Here is a 15,319-nt window from a genome sequence, read left to right as displayed (position 1 = left end):
GCTATCTAATAAAGGAATCCCATAGTAAATAACACAAAGAAGTAAATATTAACGAATATACATATATTTTTTAGTTCAGAAAGTGAAAATACACAAAATATAAGAACAATTTATATTTTAAATAAACGTTGCTCTTATGTCCTAATTAACTCACATAAAAAAAAAGTCAATTCGTTAACAAAGCTACTAGCAACAGGATTACTCTGTTTTCTTTGCTTTAGCTTCTGTACCATTTGAAAAATGTCCCTTCCTTTTCCTATTGTTTTTACCAAGCTTAGCCTTTTCTCTCATTTTGGTAACGGCTTCAGCAGTTTTCTTTAGATATTCTTCCTCCTCAGTGCCTTCCAAGACTCTAATTTTGATTTTAACTTCACTGATTTCCATTTCCCCATCGGTAATCTTTTTTAAAAATTCCACAGCCATATTTTCAGCTGAGAATCTCAGATGTCCCTCCGTGTCTCCTTTGCTAAAGTCAACATAAGAAACAGTAGCATTTTCGTCTATTTCTTTAATTTTTTCCTTTATTTCTTCACGTGTTAGTGATTTACCCTCCGGAATACCAGAGAAATGAATAGCAGCTCCTTTAGGGTACTCAAGTTGCTTACACTTTTCCTCCAATTTAGCTTGTTTTTTTTCTTTTTTCGATTTAATCCTATCCTCATACTCTTTTTTCTTTTCAGCAAAATAATCAGTTTGCCACTTACGAATTAATTCGGTATCTTTGTATTTAATGCTATCTTGATCTATGAACTTTTGACAAGTCTCTTTGTCTTTGAAGATAATGAAACAAGATCCTTTAAAATTATGATCTTTAGTACTACGACGAATACATGAATCTATTGGACCATGAGCTTCCAAGAAACTAATGATGTCATTCAATGATTCATCCAGGGGGAATCCCTTAGCATAAGCTAAAATAAAATAAATAGTTTACATATTGATAATGAACCCGGCGGAATTGAAAATGCTACCCAGAATACATTTCCAAAGTTAACGTGGCTGTTCTAAATGTGGTATTATTTTAAAATAAAATTATGATGGATTTGCTTCCAATAATTTTACTTGTCATAACTGACTTTTACGAAAGATAAAAGACGACGATTAAAATGGATTCTAACGATAAGAAAACAGACATGACCCTGATTTATGGCGGATGTAATAAAAATGCTCCTGCCCTTGCGTGTTTATGCAGAGAATAAATATTTCCCCAAAAACTCTTCGTTTTTGCACAATTTTATTTAACCAAGCGAATGACGTTTTTACGAAACTGTGCAGTTATGTTTTGTTTTTTAAATCAAAAAACAAATATCCACGTTAACTTTGCAAATGTGTTGTGGGTTGCATTTTCAATTTCGTCAGGCTCATTATCACTCGTGAAAAACCCTGTACATATAATATGGTGCCCCTTATTTTGGGTATTAACGTTTTATGAAAAATTTATTATTTGCACTTGTCATTTTAGTGTAAGTCTCATTAAATTAAATTCTCAAAATGAGCTCCACCTACTTCCTAACTTCTAGTCAAAACAGTATTCAAATGACCCGATTTACCGGATTGTCGTCAATGTTATCTAAATTTATTTATATTCTTTTTTTGTTTTAATCGACCGATTTAAAAAAAAAAAATGTTTCACTATTAGATAGAGGATTTTGTCAAAAATCAGTGATATAAATTTTAGGAATTCCCGTCTTTACTTTGTATTTAATGGTATGAGTTTGAGTATATGGTATTCTTGGTTGCCTATACCAAAACTTACTTATTGATTTTATTCATTTTATATGTATAATTTTCCGTATACGACATACCTGTTCGAGCCATTAGTTCTTTTTTGCGCGCATCATTAAGCTCTGGCAAAGGTAAATCTGGATTCCTTCGGATTTTCTTTCGATCTTCACTAACTTCTACCAAACCATTTTCAGCTTTTTCCACTGCAGAAGCTATCACTTCTGGATCATCAGATAAACTGGCAAGTCTCTTGAACGTTAATAATACCTCCAAAGTAATCCAACCTTCGTCTTCCTTCAGTTTTTCTTGCATAAATTTATCACGTGGTAAATTTATATCTCCGAAGTAATATTCAATTTGTCGGATTATCTTAATCTCTAATTCACTCGCCATAATGTTTTTATAGAAAAATATTCTTAAAGCAATATACAAATGTTATTTTTACACGTGGTATCACTATAAAGACCAAACTGTATTCGGCATCAACAACTGACACTTTTTGACACTTTTGACAGAATCTTTCATTTGACAGCACGATTACAACGGTCCCGCAGTTTAAGTTTAGCGAGAACGAACTGCCCTCTAGAGACTAGAGAGTGCGATCAAGGTCATTAAGACCTCAAGATAGTTATCAAGGGCGGTAAGTGCATTTTACCAATCGAGGGTAATAGTTAAATTATTTTATTATCCATTTATTACTGGAGACCGGTAGCACTGCGCCCGTTATGCACGATGTTTTTTGAACGATCGGAAGGAACCATTAATAAATAAAACAAATGATTTTTTCAAAATGTATTTGATTAGTTTATTTTTTACAAAGAAGACATTTTTTTCGTAATTTTCGGTAAGTGAAGCTTACCGTCTAGAAGGCGGTAAACATAACTTAGGTACGTTTAATTAAATCGGTAATACGTCAAAACGACCGACGGCGACGTGCAAAAAATTTATAAAACAGAACCTATTCACCCTACAGTTTAAAACTGATCCAGTCACCAAATATTCAAGGAATAATCATAAAATCGTCTTCGGCTAGCGCTAGACCCTTGTCATCGGCTTAGGTCCATATTTGTCGGTTTAATGTCTTTTTATGACAAACCGTGATTAAGCCGTTGTAACTTAAACTTACTGTAAAGTATTGCAAATAAAAGGCAAAATGACATTTTTGAAGCAACTCCACCTAAATACGTTTCAGCATTTTACCTGTATTTATTCTTGAAAATATTTGCAGTAGATCCTTCTTGAAAGTTGGAAGAACGTTTTTATATTATTACATATATCTACTGACTCAAACAACGCGTCGCTACCAAAATTATCGCTTAAATTATAGGGATAATAATTAATTTACTGAATGTAAGAGCACGAAATTGTACCCCGATCAAATAAATAGAACGCAAACAAATAAAAATATAAAAATATATTTTGAGCTATTGTTTTTACATTTAATCAGTTTTTGTTTCTTATTTTAATTTTTTAAATATACTTATAATAATAAATTGTGTGATAATGTTGTTTTATTATTTCATTAAAAAAACACAAAGGTTTACTGAAATAAGTATGTAATGTAACTGGGTGTTTAGATTGCACTTAGTTTTAGGCAAATTCTCCTGCGATGAATATTATAAGTGTTTTTATAAATACTATTGCTTTACTTTAATACTTTAATTATTTAGAGTATTCTTAGTAAAGTGTAGTTAAGTAGTGTAGTGTGGGGTGAAATACCCCTTCTACGACATTTTAAAACCTGTATAAATAAAGAGAGGGGAATGTTTGAACATCATTTGATTTTAGACTTCAATTGTCTACTTTCATTTTACATTCTTGAATTCCGATCTACCGGCGGTATTACCAGCAAGTTGTCTTCGTGGCGAGTACTGCGCGTGTCAACGAACTTACGGGCGATTTGTATCGTTGGCTGTCAAATAAAGTTGAACAAAGTTTCGATCTTTTTTGCGGCGCTGTTACAGCGGACAGGTCGTTTTTAGTTTTATCACAAGAAACCACACCAATCTCTTCAAAATGAGGATCTACAAAGATATTTTTACAGGTATGTATGCACATTTTTGACTTTCCCGATATTATTTTTGATGTTTCTTGACAGTTTGTGCTAAAATTTAACCTTTCAAAATCCATCTGTCAACTTGGCGACAATTAAAGTGTTCCAGAAATTTCCCGAAATTTTCCATTATCTTAACATATTTCTAAATGTGTATTATTTTTTATTATTGTGGTAATTGATTTGTTTACATTTTGTAGGCGATGAAATGTTTTCCGATACGTACAAAATGAAACTAGTTGATGAAGTTCTTTATGAAGTTTATGGTAAATTGATCCAACGAAAGGAAGGAGATATTCAACTGGATGGAGCGAACCCGTCTGCAGACGATGCAGATGAAGGCACAGACGAAAATGTCCAATCAGGTGTTGATATTGTCATGAATCATAGATTATGTGAAACCTTTGCATTTGGTGATAAGAAGTCATACACCGCGTACCTTAAAGACTACATGAAAAAGTGAGTATTATTTCTTAATTGTCAATGCTGCATGTACTAATACTGATTGTTGCTGTTTTATGTGACATTCAGAGCAATTCATGCAAAAGTATTACAGAAGATGAAGTTCTGAACTAGTGCAAGTTGCAACTTGTCAAATATTGATATTCTTCTGACAAAACTTTGAAAATAATAATTTTACTTTTACTTTGGGTATTTAAAAGTGCTGATCATTTTTTTTTTTTTTTAGATTGGTAGCAAAATTAGAAGAGAAATCTCCTGACCAAGTAGATGTTTTTAAAACAAATATGAACAAAGTAATGAAGGATATTTTGGGGAGGTTTAAGGAATTACAATTTTTTACTGGTGAATCAATGGAAATTGAAGGAATGGTTGGCCTCATGGAGTATAGAGAAATTAATGGGGACTCTGTACCAGTGATGATGTTCTTTAAACATGGCTTGGATGAAGAGAAATTTTAGTTTTTCTTTTTTAAATTATTGCTATTTGTTATATATACTATTTTATTTATAACTGAATTGAGATTTGTCTTTAAATTTTTAATGCTATTTTTTTTATTCAAACAATTTCGCCATTGGCTTTCAAATTAATTTAAATATCAGTTTCAAGTGATAGATGTTTATACTCATAAGAAAATTTAAATTGATTACTTTTCTTATAAAGTAATTTTTGTTGAAAATAAATAAAATGTATGATATGATAAATATGTAATTTTGTAAAAGCTCCATGCCTAAGACAATTTTTTTTTATAATCCAAGTGAAGTCCTTTCTTTATTGACCCTTGATGAATCTGAATCTATACTCAGTTTATTGTGACCAAAGGTCTCTGAATAAATTACATAAGAAATAACAGTATTTTTTTGTGTAAAATTTAAGTAAGTATGCACTTTAATATTTTTTAATTTTGAATAAAAGTTGATTAAAACAATCTTGAAATATATTTAACAACTTGAAACGTACTATACAAATATGTAGGTAGTAAAATATGTACAATGTGAACACAAAGTTTGGAACAAAATTGATAACAGCGTTGTGATGTTTTTAAGAAAATCGCCACGATTTTATTTCGAAAAATGCCACTTGTGATGTGGAATTTGTTTGAATAACGTTACGGTGTTTTGCGCCATGACGCCAACACCAATTTTTTTTAAATGACAACCTCCAGCCTCCACTTTTTCTGATGGTCCTTCCTACCACTGAAACAATGAATGAAAAAAGTAAAATTTGTTTTCTCAAAAAATTGTTATGTAAGGTACCAATTTTTTTTCATTCATCTATCAAAAAGAAGAGACAAAAGCGACCTGTGCGAGCGATATTCTTAAATTAAAAACGTGACATAACGCTATTATGAATTTTGTTCCAAACCTTATGTTCACACTGCACAGGGTGTAATCAAAGTAGTTGGAGATATTTAAAAGTATGGGTACTGAATACTCCTGCGTCAATGGAAAAAGTAGAAATACGTGAACAAATGGCTTGGCAATGGCAATTTAGACAATAAATTGTGGACACGCCACTGTCTTGGTTTCATAGTAGAAATCCAAAAAAAGCAACAGTAAAGAAAAAGCGATACAGTGTGTGACAAAAAACTATCTTTTTATAAGAGATTGGGTTGGTCAGTTATTATTAGTTACAGCTCGACAAATGGTGCAGCAGGTTATTAATAATCTTGTATTTGTTGTTAAATCGTTTAAAACACCAATTTTTCGTGTACACTTTAAATGATAAGCGAAGTAGAATAATTGTAGATCCTTAGTTAAGTGGAATCACAAATATAGTTGAACTAATTTTACAAGCTAATTAAAACAAAAATTAATGTACTACAGGTATTCGTATAAAATTACCGTTCTATTTTTTTGGTAATTTTGAAATGAACGGATTTTGTTGGCAACACAGAGTTATCTTGGCAACACTGTAAAGCATGCGCATGGCTTTCGATCGATAAGGAAATGTGTGGGTCGTTTGTCAGTTTCAAGGTCTCAGCATTGATTTTAGGTTAGAGAGTTGCCAAATGCACAGCAAGTGGGGCAGTGGGTGTTTGTATACTAAGAAAAATAAACAAACATGTCATCGAAGGCAAAGTGTAAAGTTAATTCTGACGGGAGTGTGTGTTTGGAAGATATTCTCAATTCATTTAATTCTTCAATAAGAGAAGAACATGCTTGGGCCCTGTGTTATCAATGCGCAAAATATTACAGTGAATGTGTATCGTCTCGAAAACCAAACGTTCATATAGTCGAAGAAGTTCGTCATGTATATTTACAGACCGACGGTAATGTACATGAGAATACAGCTAAAGCATTAGACAAACCAAGAAAATTGCTGAGATGTGAGAAAGAGGTGATCGCCGGTTTAGGGGTTGTTATTTATATAGCCCTTGATCAAGGGAGTCAGAGTGATGAAGAGAGGGTGATCAGTCAGGATCTCGAACAACTAATCAGTGATATGGTTTCTGATGAGGTAAACAATTCAACAGAACAAAGTCATCATGAAACAGATGATGAAGGGATTGAGCGTGATTCTGAAGAAGGAGAGGAAGAGCCAGGAACATCATCTAAACCAAATACACATATGACTTTACAAGAAGTCATTAGGCGCTGTGAAAGTCATCTTGGGTTATTGACAAAAACTCAGACTGAAGCACACTATAAAGCAGTGGTTCGTGCTTTAGTAGCTGAAGCTTTAGAACTAGCAACATTTTTAGAAAAGGTAGCACAAGGCAATTTAAATTTGCCAACAAATAGCTCAAAACAGTCAGATCTGGACCAACTGAAGTTTTCTGATTGGGCCAAGTTTTGGGTGCAAGTTATGGGGGAATTGAGAATGGGTGTAAAATTGAAAAAAGTTCATTACAGCAGGGCTCCTATTGAATATGAACTTACACCATATGAAATACTCATGAAAGATATTAGATCATGTAGATATAATCTAAGGAAAATTATGGTTAATGGAGATGTACCATCTCGGGTTACCAAAGATGCTCATGCAATTATTTTGGAGTTTATTAGATCTAGACCTCCTTTGAAAAAAGTAGCTGATAGAAAACTGCCACCTCAATCACGCACTCTCACTCCAAGAGAACAGTTACTGAACTCAATCAAGAAGGGTCGCAAGTTGAGGCCTACTCCAAGGTAAAATTAGTTCGCATCAATTTTATTTTCCTTATTTCCTGTTTTTTTTCCTAGTTAATATATTTATACTAGAAAGTACGTTTTTTGCATAATTATTAAATTATTTTATATTTGGTTATGCAATAATGATGTAAAAAAAAACTTTCTAACTGAAATTTACATAAAGTATTTATTGAGCACTTTATTACTATATACTATGTATAATAAAAGCAGTTTTTATAATTGCGATATTTTCATATCAAAGTCGTTATTTTTTATCTAAAAATAAATATTGATTGCTATCTCAGAGAAAGTAGAATAGATCTTGAGACAATCATAAATTTGTTTCCTTAATCCTTATATTATATGTTAAGATGCTTCTCGGCAAATTTTATAAGCGAATGTGTGGTGTTCGCGGGATCATTAAATATAACCGAGGATAATAAAACTTAGGCTTAAAAGGATTGCCCAAAATTAAAAGAAAATGAATAATAATAATATTCAAAGTGACTTTTATTGGTACACACAATACACCAATAAGTTCAGTTTAGTAGTAGTGAGTATACATACAACGTGTCTCAGAAATAAGTACAGGGTGATTCAAGTTTTACCGCCCACATGATAAACCCTATTAAAAAATTAGTAAAAATCACGAAACTTCCCTCGATACAAGGCTTCAAATGTGTGCAATCAATTTTCCCTTATCGCTTCATTGAGAGCCATGAAATTTAAAAAATCAATTTTGAGCAAAAAAAAAATTTCGTTCATGTTCATAATTCACAATTAATTCAAAGAACACATTTATGAAATTTATCATTTACAGCGAAAAGTGACCAAGATTTACAACTACAGTGTCATAAATAAATAGGAGTACCTCGTTAGTAAACACATGTTGACAACTTTTCTAGAAATTCTTAAGTTCTTAAAGGGTACCATAAACAACACACGCTAACCTCTTTTGTGGAAGTGACCACCCAATTTAATAATTCCATTTATTTCAAAAACCGGTGATGCTTTCATGATTTCAATGACACCAAATTTCTCCTAAATGTTTGAAAGGACTATCAGTGAAAAATTATGTAAATTAATGTAGCGGTTATTGAATTAAAATGAAATATGTATTTACCCCCACATGAAGAAGTCGCACGGAAACTTTCCGGGCTCGAGGAGCACTCCCGCACACTTCACCATACACCAACACAAATATCTACGTATTCAGTATTCGAAAATAAACGTGCCATTTTCACAAAATTTTAGCTTAAATCACAGAACGAACACGTAAACACTTGCCTTTTGAAGTCGGATTCAAAACTAACTAAAAATTTAATCCTCTACCTCGGCCGCAGAGCGAAAAAACTTAATTCTAAAAACAGAATGTTTTGTGCCGATTTTACAAAAACTATCATTTCACGGTCACTGTTATTGGGTTAAATAATAATTACATAATACGAGTAAATAGACAGCTCGTTAATTTATGGAGGGTAAAATACCGAAATGAAAATTATATTTCAAAAAAATGGTACATAACAATTTTGTTGTTCTTGACGAGATTTGTCATTGGTTAAAATTAATGTACTTATTTCTGAGACATTAGAGAGAGAGAGACATTAATAAAGTAGTTAAGCTATAGTTGCTTAAATTTTAGTAGAACACTGTTATTAAGACTGAACTTTAAACAATACATTCTCATTTTTATATGATCAGATACAGAGATAGCATTGGTCCTTGGTTGTCATAAATACGAATTCTTTCCCATAACCAACAGATAATTCAGATGTTTCGCTGTTATGAAATCATTATGGCAAGAATTATTGAAATTGTTATAGAACGATTGTTTTATTATCTGTATAATGACGATAATTTCTGTAATATTCACACAAAATATTTTAGAAAATATCCTGTATGATTAAAAAAGTAGTAAATTTTGTTTATGTTTGAGTTAACGCGTTAATAAAGAAAACTCTATTTATTTTAAATATGTAATACATTTTTTCTTCAAACGTCCGTAAATTATGACATTATCCTGCTGCATTGATAATGCTAAAGTGTCACTTCTTTGTCATGGCATCTAACGAGCTGACGAGCGGCAGATAAAGTTATTATCTCCGCTGAGGGCGTCCGTGAAGTTATTATCTCCGCTGATGAGCGGCAGTAAAGTAAACTAGCTAAATCATTTGAAATTCCTACCTGGTTTCTTAACATGTCTTAAATAATTTGTTATGAAGGTTTGAAGAAAAAATAGTATATGTTATTCGGAGCAAAAATGGTTTTATGTGCTTTGGCTGGTTTGTCTGCCTCACTGCGTTCGGCAGCCAATCTACCAGCCGCAGCACATAAAACTTCATTTTTGCTCCTCATAACATAATACATATAGTACTATTACCCGCTATCGGTCACGTCTGTAGGTTTTATGTGATTTTTGAAGTCATCTAAAAATCAGATTCTAATGCAAACATATTTTTTTATGCGATCGTGTTTTTTCATGCACGGACCAATGTTATTATTATTTAATAGATCATGTAAGCGGCAGGTTTTACTAGAAAAAAAATCCTGTTGTAAGACAGCATTTTATTTATGAATGTTTTTTCGTGAAATGTTTAAAAATTAGAATTTTCTTGCCTTTTTTTCGCTCGCGTGAAAAATCGTATGCGTTGTCCGATTATTATTATGGTAATTGTTCACTTTAACTACTTCTGGAATTTTCGCGTTTTTTCTGGCTAGACAGCCTCAGAGGGTCCTCCTAGATCGTGTCCCACCATTGAAATCTTGTGCAAATGCCTTTTTTTATCTCTTGTTGTATTTCAAGGTCGCGTCAAGGTCGCGCCAAGTCTTAGTATAACTAAAGGGTAAGGAAAATTTTCATTTGCACAAGGTTTGACTGATGGGAAACGATGTAGGAGGACGTCCTGAGGCTGTCTAGCCAGAAAAAACGCGGAAACTCCAGAAGTAGTTAAAGTGAACAATTACCATTATTATTAAATCGGCAAATGAAAAAACTTGACTGCATTTGGTTTTTTCAAACCTTTTACCCATACATACTGTTGCATTGCATTTACCAACCTTATAGCGTAATATACAAAAGTCGAGTTCATTACTATCCTTCCACTACTCGTAGATAAAAAGTTTGTTTCCCCACAGATGTGGTGCGATTGCAGCTAATTGATGTTTAGCTTCACAGCAGAAAATCATACAAATGTCTCTTACTACACCTTTGTCATCGGTTGGCCGCAAACAAATTCAGGTCCATATTTCTGTGGCGGTCGTGAAAAAGTAGGTATGTAAGTCCAAAATGTTAATTTTTCAGGGCAACGATTCAAAATTCCACATCATTCCTAAAATCCTGTAATTAAATAGAAACTTCTTTCTACCTGTACTTGCTTTCAATATAAGTAAATTTTAAACTGTGAAAATCTGAATTATTTAACTCCAGGATTTATTATTAAGGTGTAAACATCGTTAACTCATTTTTGAAATTATTTGACTTACCTACTTTTTCACGACCGCCACAGATTTATCGGTTGATTGCTCTTTTACGGTAGACCGTCATCAAACCGTTATAAATTACTTACTGTAAGTTAATGTAAATAAATGTCATTACTAGTAACGACCGCCGGTCCCCGGGTATATGTTAATCTATTTACGTTTAAAATGTTGTATGTTTTTGGTCTTCGAGTAAATGATTTTTAAGGGGATCGCTATTGTTGAATAGTTTGTTCTACTTTGATCAAGAACCCTGTGGGTATGTTGGTTCTAGATGAGAGTATGGATGAAAAATTATGAGGAATAAGAAAGATATTGTTTCAAGTTTAATATTATGATTTTTTTACGCGACAACGGGTACAAGGTTGGATTATATCTATAATATAATTTGTATTAGATAACAATCTAATTAATGTAATTTAAGTATCAATTTGATCGTTTCATAAATTGTACATTTGTAAACAGGTTTTAACTTGGGGTATGATAATTTTTTAAATGATATTTAATAATTTTTTATTGGACGTATAAGACAAAAATCTCAATAAATTTCATTAATGTAGCTTTGTGCGTAGGGGAACTGGGTGCAGAACGGCATGTCGGGGCAAAGTGGTTTTTGAATCTCAGTGTTTTGACCATATATGTACTTGCAAATTGTAAATTATAATTACATAAATGACAAAATTCACGGACAAGAAAAAAACAGAGTGTGTCGTAAAGACGCACGATAGAAGTGAAACTTTTGTATTACAGGGAAACATTGTAATTATTCATCAATCACTTTTAAATAGCATATTCACAACAAAATTGTATCTTTTAATGAAGAAAATAAATTATAAACAACGATAACACTAAACAATATCGAAATGCGTAACTCATTATTCATTTTTAAGCCTCCAAATTAAACGAGAGGACATTATCGATAAATGCCGTGAGTGTGACAAAGACAGAAGTATACACAATTTTAAGGGTTTACTCCCACCACTTTTCGTCACACAAAAAGGTTGCCGATCAGAATTTCAAAACCCTCCCATAAAAAGTTTCACTTCAAAAAATCATGTTATTGTCATTGGTATTAATGTTTTTATTATTAGGTAACAATCTCTGGGCTTAGCACAAAAAGACTCACTTCTACTATCGTTTTCATTCATAGTATTCTTACACGTTTTTGCGGTTCTGCGTATTTAAGTGTTTTTAGGCTGTTTCATTCATAGTAAGGTTTTGCGACTCTCTGTTTTTAAACCGTTTTGCGGCTAGCTATTCATGTTTCGATTTATGTATTATTAAATAATTTGACTTTATGTATGAATTTTAAATGTTTAACCACATTTTCGATTTTTTCACTTATTGAAGATACCTACTATGGTTTATTATGATGCATTTCAATTTTACCCTGTATATAATTCCCTTGTTATGTAATGGTTTACACCTCTTTTATTTGTTTTTTTTTTGTTCTAGCTGAACAAAAAACGATATTGTTGTTATTGATTTTCGATCGCGTTTTTGTGATTCTGAGTTACTGTACTCGGACCATCGTAAGCGTAAATTTATCGACATTGGTTCGATAAGCTGTGAGAAGGTCATTCAGCTTACTGGAACCTATTCAGACTTGATCAAAACACTCAGTTTTCAAAAATCGAACAATTAAGATATGTTTTTTCAGGAAATCGTTCGAACTTATCTTAGATCTTCTACGTCACATATTTTCCCAGCACTTGTTGAAATTTTATAGCACGTAGACGAAGTCATAATTATATGGATTAATCTTATTTTTGATGTAATGTTGTATGTACGTGTTAAACAAATCTATTAATTTATTCAGCTAGGATAAAAAAAATGTAACAAATTAATAAGGTTATCACTATCTTTTGTTTAGTATGAAGCATATGATATAGGATTATAAAATTCGCCCACGAGATAAAAAGTAATTTTGGCACAGTTACTTTTAACACTGCCCGATTTATATGGTAATTTCTAGAACGAAAAAAGAACGAAAATTAAATATTTGTGTAATAAATATTGTCGGTACTTGACCCTTATATTTTCTATCGCATTCATTAAAAGCCAAAAGATTGTTATCACAAACAACAATAGACACAGATATTAGTATCACTGAAAACGAGCGTGTAACAATGACATTGTAATTTAATTAATTTTAATTAATTTTTAAGCCCTACATATCATACTCGTAAATATAAAAACGAATTTCTATCATAAATATTTGGTTTTCTACTCCCGATTTTAAACGTGACAAAAAAATAGAATGTAGTAGATTACCAATAGTTTTTGTTTGTGGAAATATTTTTCCCCACACTTTTGCGAAAATGAGCTTCTTTCAATGCTTGTTACATAATATACTATTATTCATCATGTTATAAGATTATATTTATTGGTTAAGTTCTTCCATTCATCTCTGTCTTATGATTACAAACTCTCAAAGATGATTAAATCCAGTTCAGTTGCACTGTTTGGTCAATGAGATGTTTCGGTTCTAAAATAAACGTGTTAAGATTTAATCGATGTAGTACCTACTTAAATAATTATAGATCCGGCAAGGCCTATAATGGACACACAGTTTTTAAATTTTTCTTTTAGTTCATAATTAAAATAAAGAAAACCCGAAAATTAGCACTTTCTTTTTTGTACATAGTATGATATATTTTCAAGTACCTATCTACGTGACCTGACTTGTAATTTTCTGAATTTTTGTTTTTTATGATTACTCTATTGTAGGTTCGTCTTTTTATCATCATTGCTTGATAATGTAATGACGACATGGACGAATGACATTTCTAGTGAAAACAATTTTGACATAATCAGTTCTGATTTTGATCGAACACGAATATTTTGAAACACTTATCATCATCTGTAATTTCGGTGTAATTAGATGTTATAACATACGGTATCTGTAAATGTGGTAGTTTGAATATATCAATCTGTGAGACAATCAGATAAACTAAATCTGTTGATAAGGGCAAGCAAATTAATTTCAAATCTATGTTTACGTTTTGTTATTAATCAAAACATTAGTTCCATGGGTTATAAAACAATTAAAAAGATTTGTTTCTTCCAGATCTACTTACATGCTGTCAGAACCAAAGCACATTACCAAAGAAGAATCCTCTAAGTCAGGTAGAAGATTGATTAAAGTCGATTTTAGTCAGTTTGAAGATGAAGAAGATGATGAACCAATCGATAGCCCAGATTCAACGGAGCCTGGTTTGTGGTCTACCACTGAATATCTTCAGATGTGTGATTCTACATTGGAAGCATATGATCTCGCAACGCAAGACCTAAACCCCCGTTCAAATGTGAGACGGCACACTCTGGAAGTGTGCGATCCAAATTTGGGTTGTTATTCGGTGCCCCAATCGCGGCCTTGTTCACGACAATCTTGTAACAGTTCCGAAGCAGAATCGGTTCAATTAGAACCCGAAGTGGCCAAAGCCATGCAAGAAGAGCTTACCAATATCCGTAGTTGGCAAGACACCATATCTTTAGACGATAGATTATCACTAACACTTTCTGAAATTGTACATATTCGAGCGGTTCTGACTAAGGCCGAATTGGAAGCGCTTCCGGTGGAGGGCAGAGTCCGACACGACGTAGAAGCGCGGAAAGTGTGCTTCTTGTGCCTGAAAACCCGGTTCGGGATCTTCGGCCCTTGGGGACAGAGATGCACTTTATGCAAACGCACAGTGTGCACCAAATGCTGTTGCAAGATGAACATACCCATGGAGCACTTTTCTAGCGTTCCCGTGGTATTGCTGAGTCCGAGCATCATGTGTTCACCGGAAGATGAGGGGAGAGAGTCGTTTCCAAAATCTCTAGTCAATAAAATTATGGACCCTGATGTGCCCACCTCGGCGGATCACAGTCCAGAGATGAGCAGACCAGGTTCGAGCATGGAAAGCAGTACCATAAGCGATCCGGGCTCGTTAGGCAAGTTCCGAGCGAAGGCAACAAGTGCAGGAAGAGCTGCTAGAGTGGTTGACAAATTTAAGGCGTCGCAGATGGTCGTTTGTCACGATTGCAAGTTGATGGTGCTGCAGATTATCAAATCGGCAAGGGCCAATCGCTCGGCCATCCGGAATAAAACGCTACAAAGTCTTACCTTGAATTTGTCACCCGTATTTTAACAGTGATATTTAAATTTACATGTCTTATCGAAAACAACTCAGTAGTGATATTAGTTTTAACCTGAATCTTGTTGCAATTTAATGTTCCATTCCTGTTTCGTGCATTCCGAACATACTCGTGTATATTTTAAAATTTAAGACCCGAGAGTCTTCTAGAAAATTTTATTATATTAAAAAAAATAGCTATTTTATTTTGATAACTGTAATTTTATGTAAAAATTTATCTTTCAAGGAATTTAAAATATATTAAAATAAAGGCTATGTTAATTTAGGTAAATGTTTGCTTTACCTACTCAAATTATCCCCAACATTCGATTATTATCATGTTTGATTGAATGCGAATAAACGCAAGTTTC

The 15,319-nt window shown here is 32.8% G+C and overlaps 3 protein-coding genes across 3 annotated transcripts; 2 read left to right on the top strand and 1 right to left on the bottom strand.

Moving 5' to 3' along the window:
- Window positions 1-42: 42 nt before the first annotated feature.
- La (La autoantigen-like) lies at window positions 43-2,260 on the bottom strand. Its single transcript, XM_069048075.1, has 2 exons — window positions 1,806-2,260; window positions 43-911 (listed from the first exon to the last, which is right to left on the bottom strand). Exons 1-2 carry the CDS (start codon window positions 2,116-2,118, stop codon window positions 199-201), a joined length of 1,026 nt encoding a protein of 341 aa, XP_068904176.1. The 5' UTR covers window positions 2,119-2,260; the 3' UTR covers window positions 43-198.
- Window positions 2,261-3,609: 1,349 nt separating this feature from the next.
- Window positions 3,610-4,941, top strand: Tctp (translationally controlled tumor protein). The gene is made up of 3 exons (XM_069048078.1): window positions 3,610-3,769; window positions 3,979-4,237; window positions 4,467-4,941. Exons 1-3 carry the CDS (start codon window positions 3,742-3,744, stop codon window positions 4,696-4,698), a joined length of 519 nt encoding a protein of 172 aa, XP_068904179.1. The 5' UTR covers window positions 3,610-3,741; the 3' UTR covers window positions 4,699-4,941.
- Window positions 4,942-6,175: 1,234 nt separating this feature from the next.
- spir (spire type actin nucleation factor) lies at window positions 6,176-15,234 on the top strand. Its single transcript, XM_069048073.1, has 2 exons — window positions 6,176-7,368; window positions 13,898-15,234. The coding sequence occupies exons 1-2, from the start codon at window positions 6,302-6,304 to the stop codon at window positions 14,961-14,963; spliced, it is 2,133 nt and encodes a 710-aa protein (XP_068904174.1). The 5' UTR covers window positions 6,176-6,301; the 3' UTR covers window positions 14,964-15,234.
- The last annotated feature ends 85 nt before the right edge of the window (window positions 15,235-15,319 follow it).

The sequence above is a fragment of the Tenebrio molitor genome, chromosome 5, assembly GCF_963966145.1.
Source record: "Tenebrio molitor chromosome 5, icTenMoli1.1, whole genome shotgun sequence".
In the NCBI taxonomy this organism is placed as follows: domain Eukaryota; kingdom Metazoa; phylum Arthropoda; class Insecta; order Coleoptera; family Tenebrionidae; genus Tenebrio; species Tenebrio molitor.
Note: the sequence above shows the minus strand (reverse complement) of the source record. Positions and strands in the feature narration are given on the sequence as shown.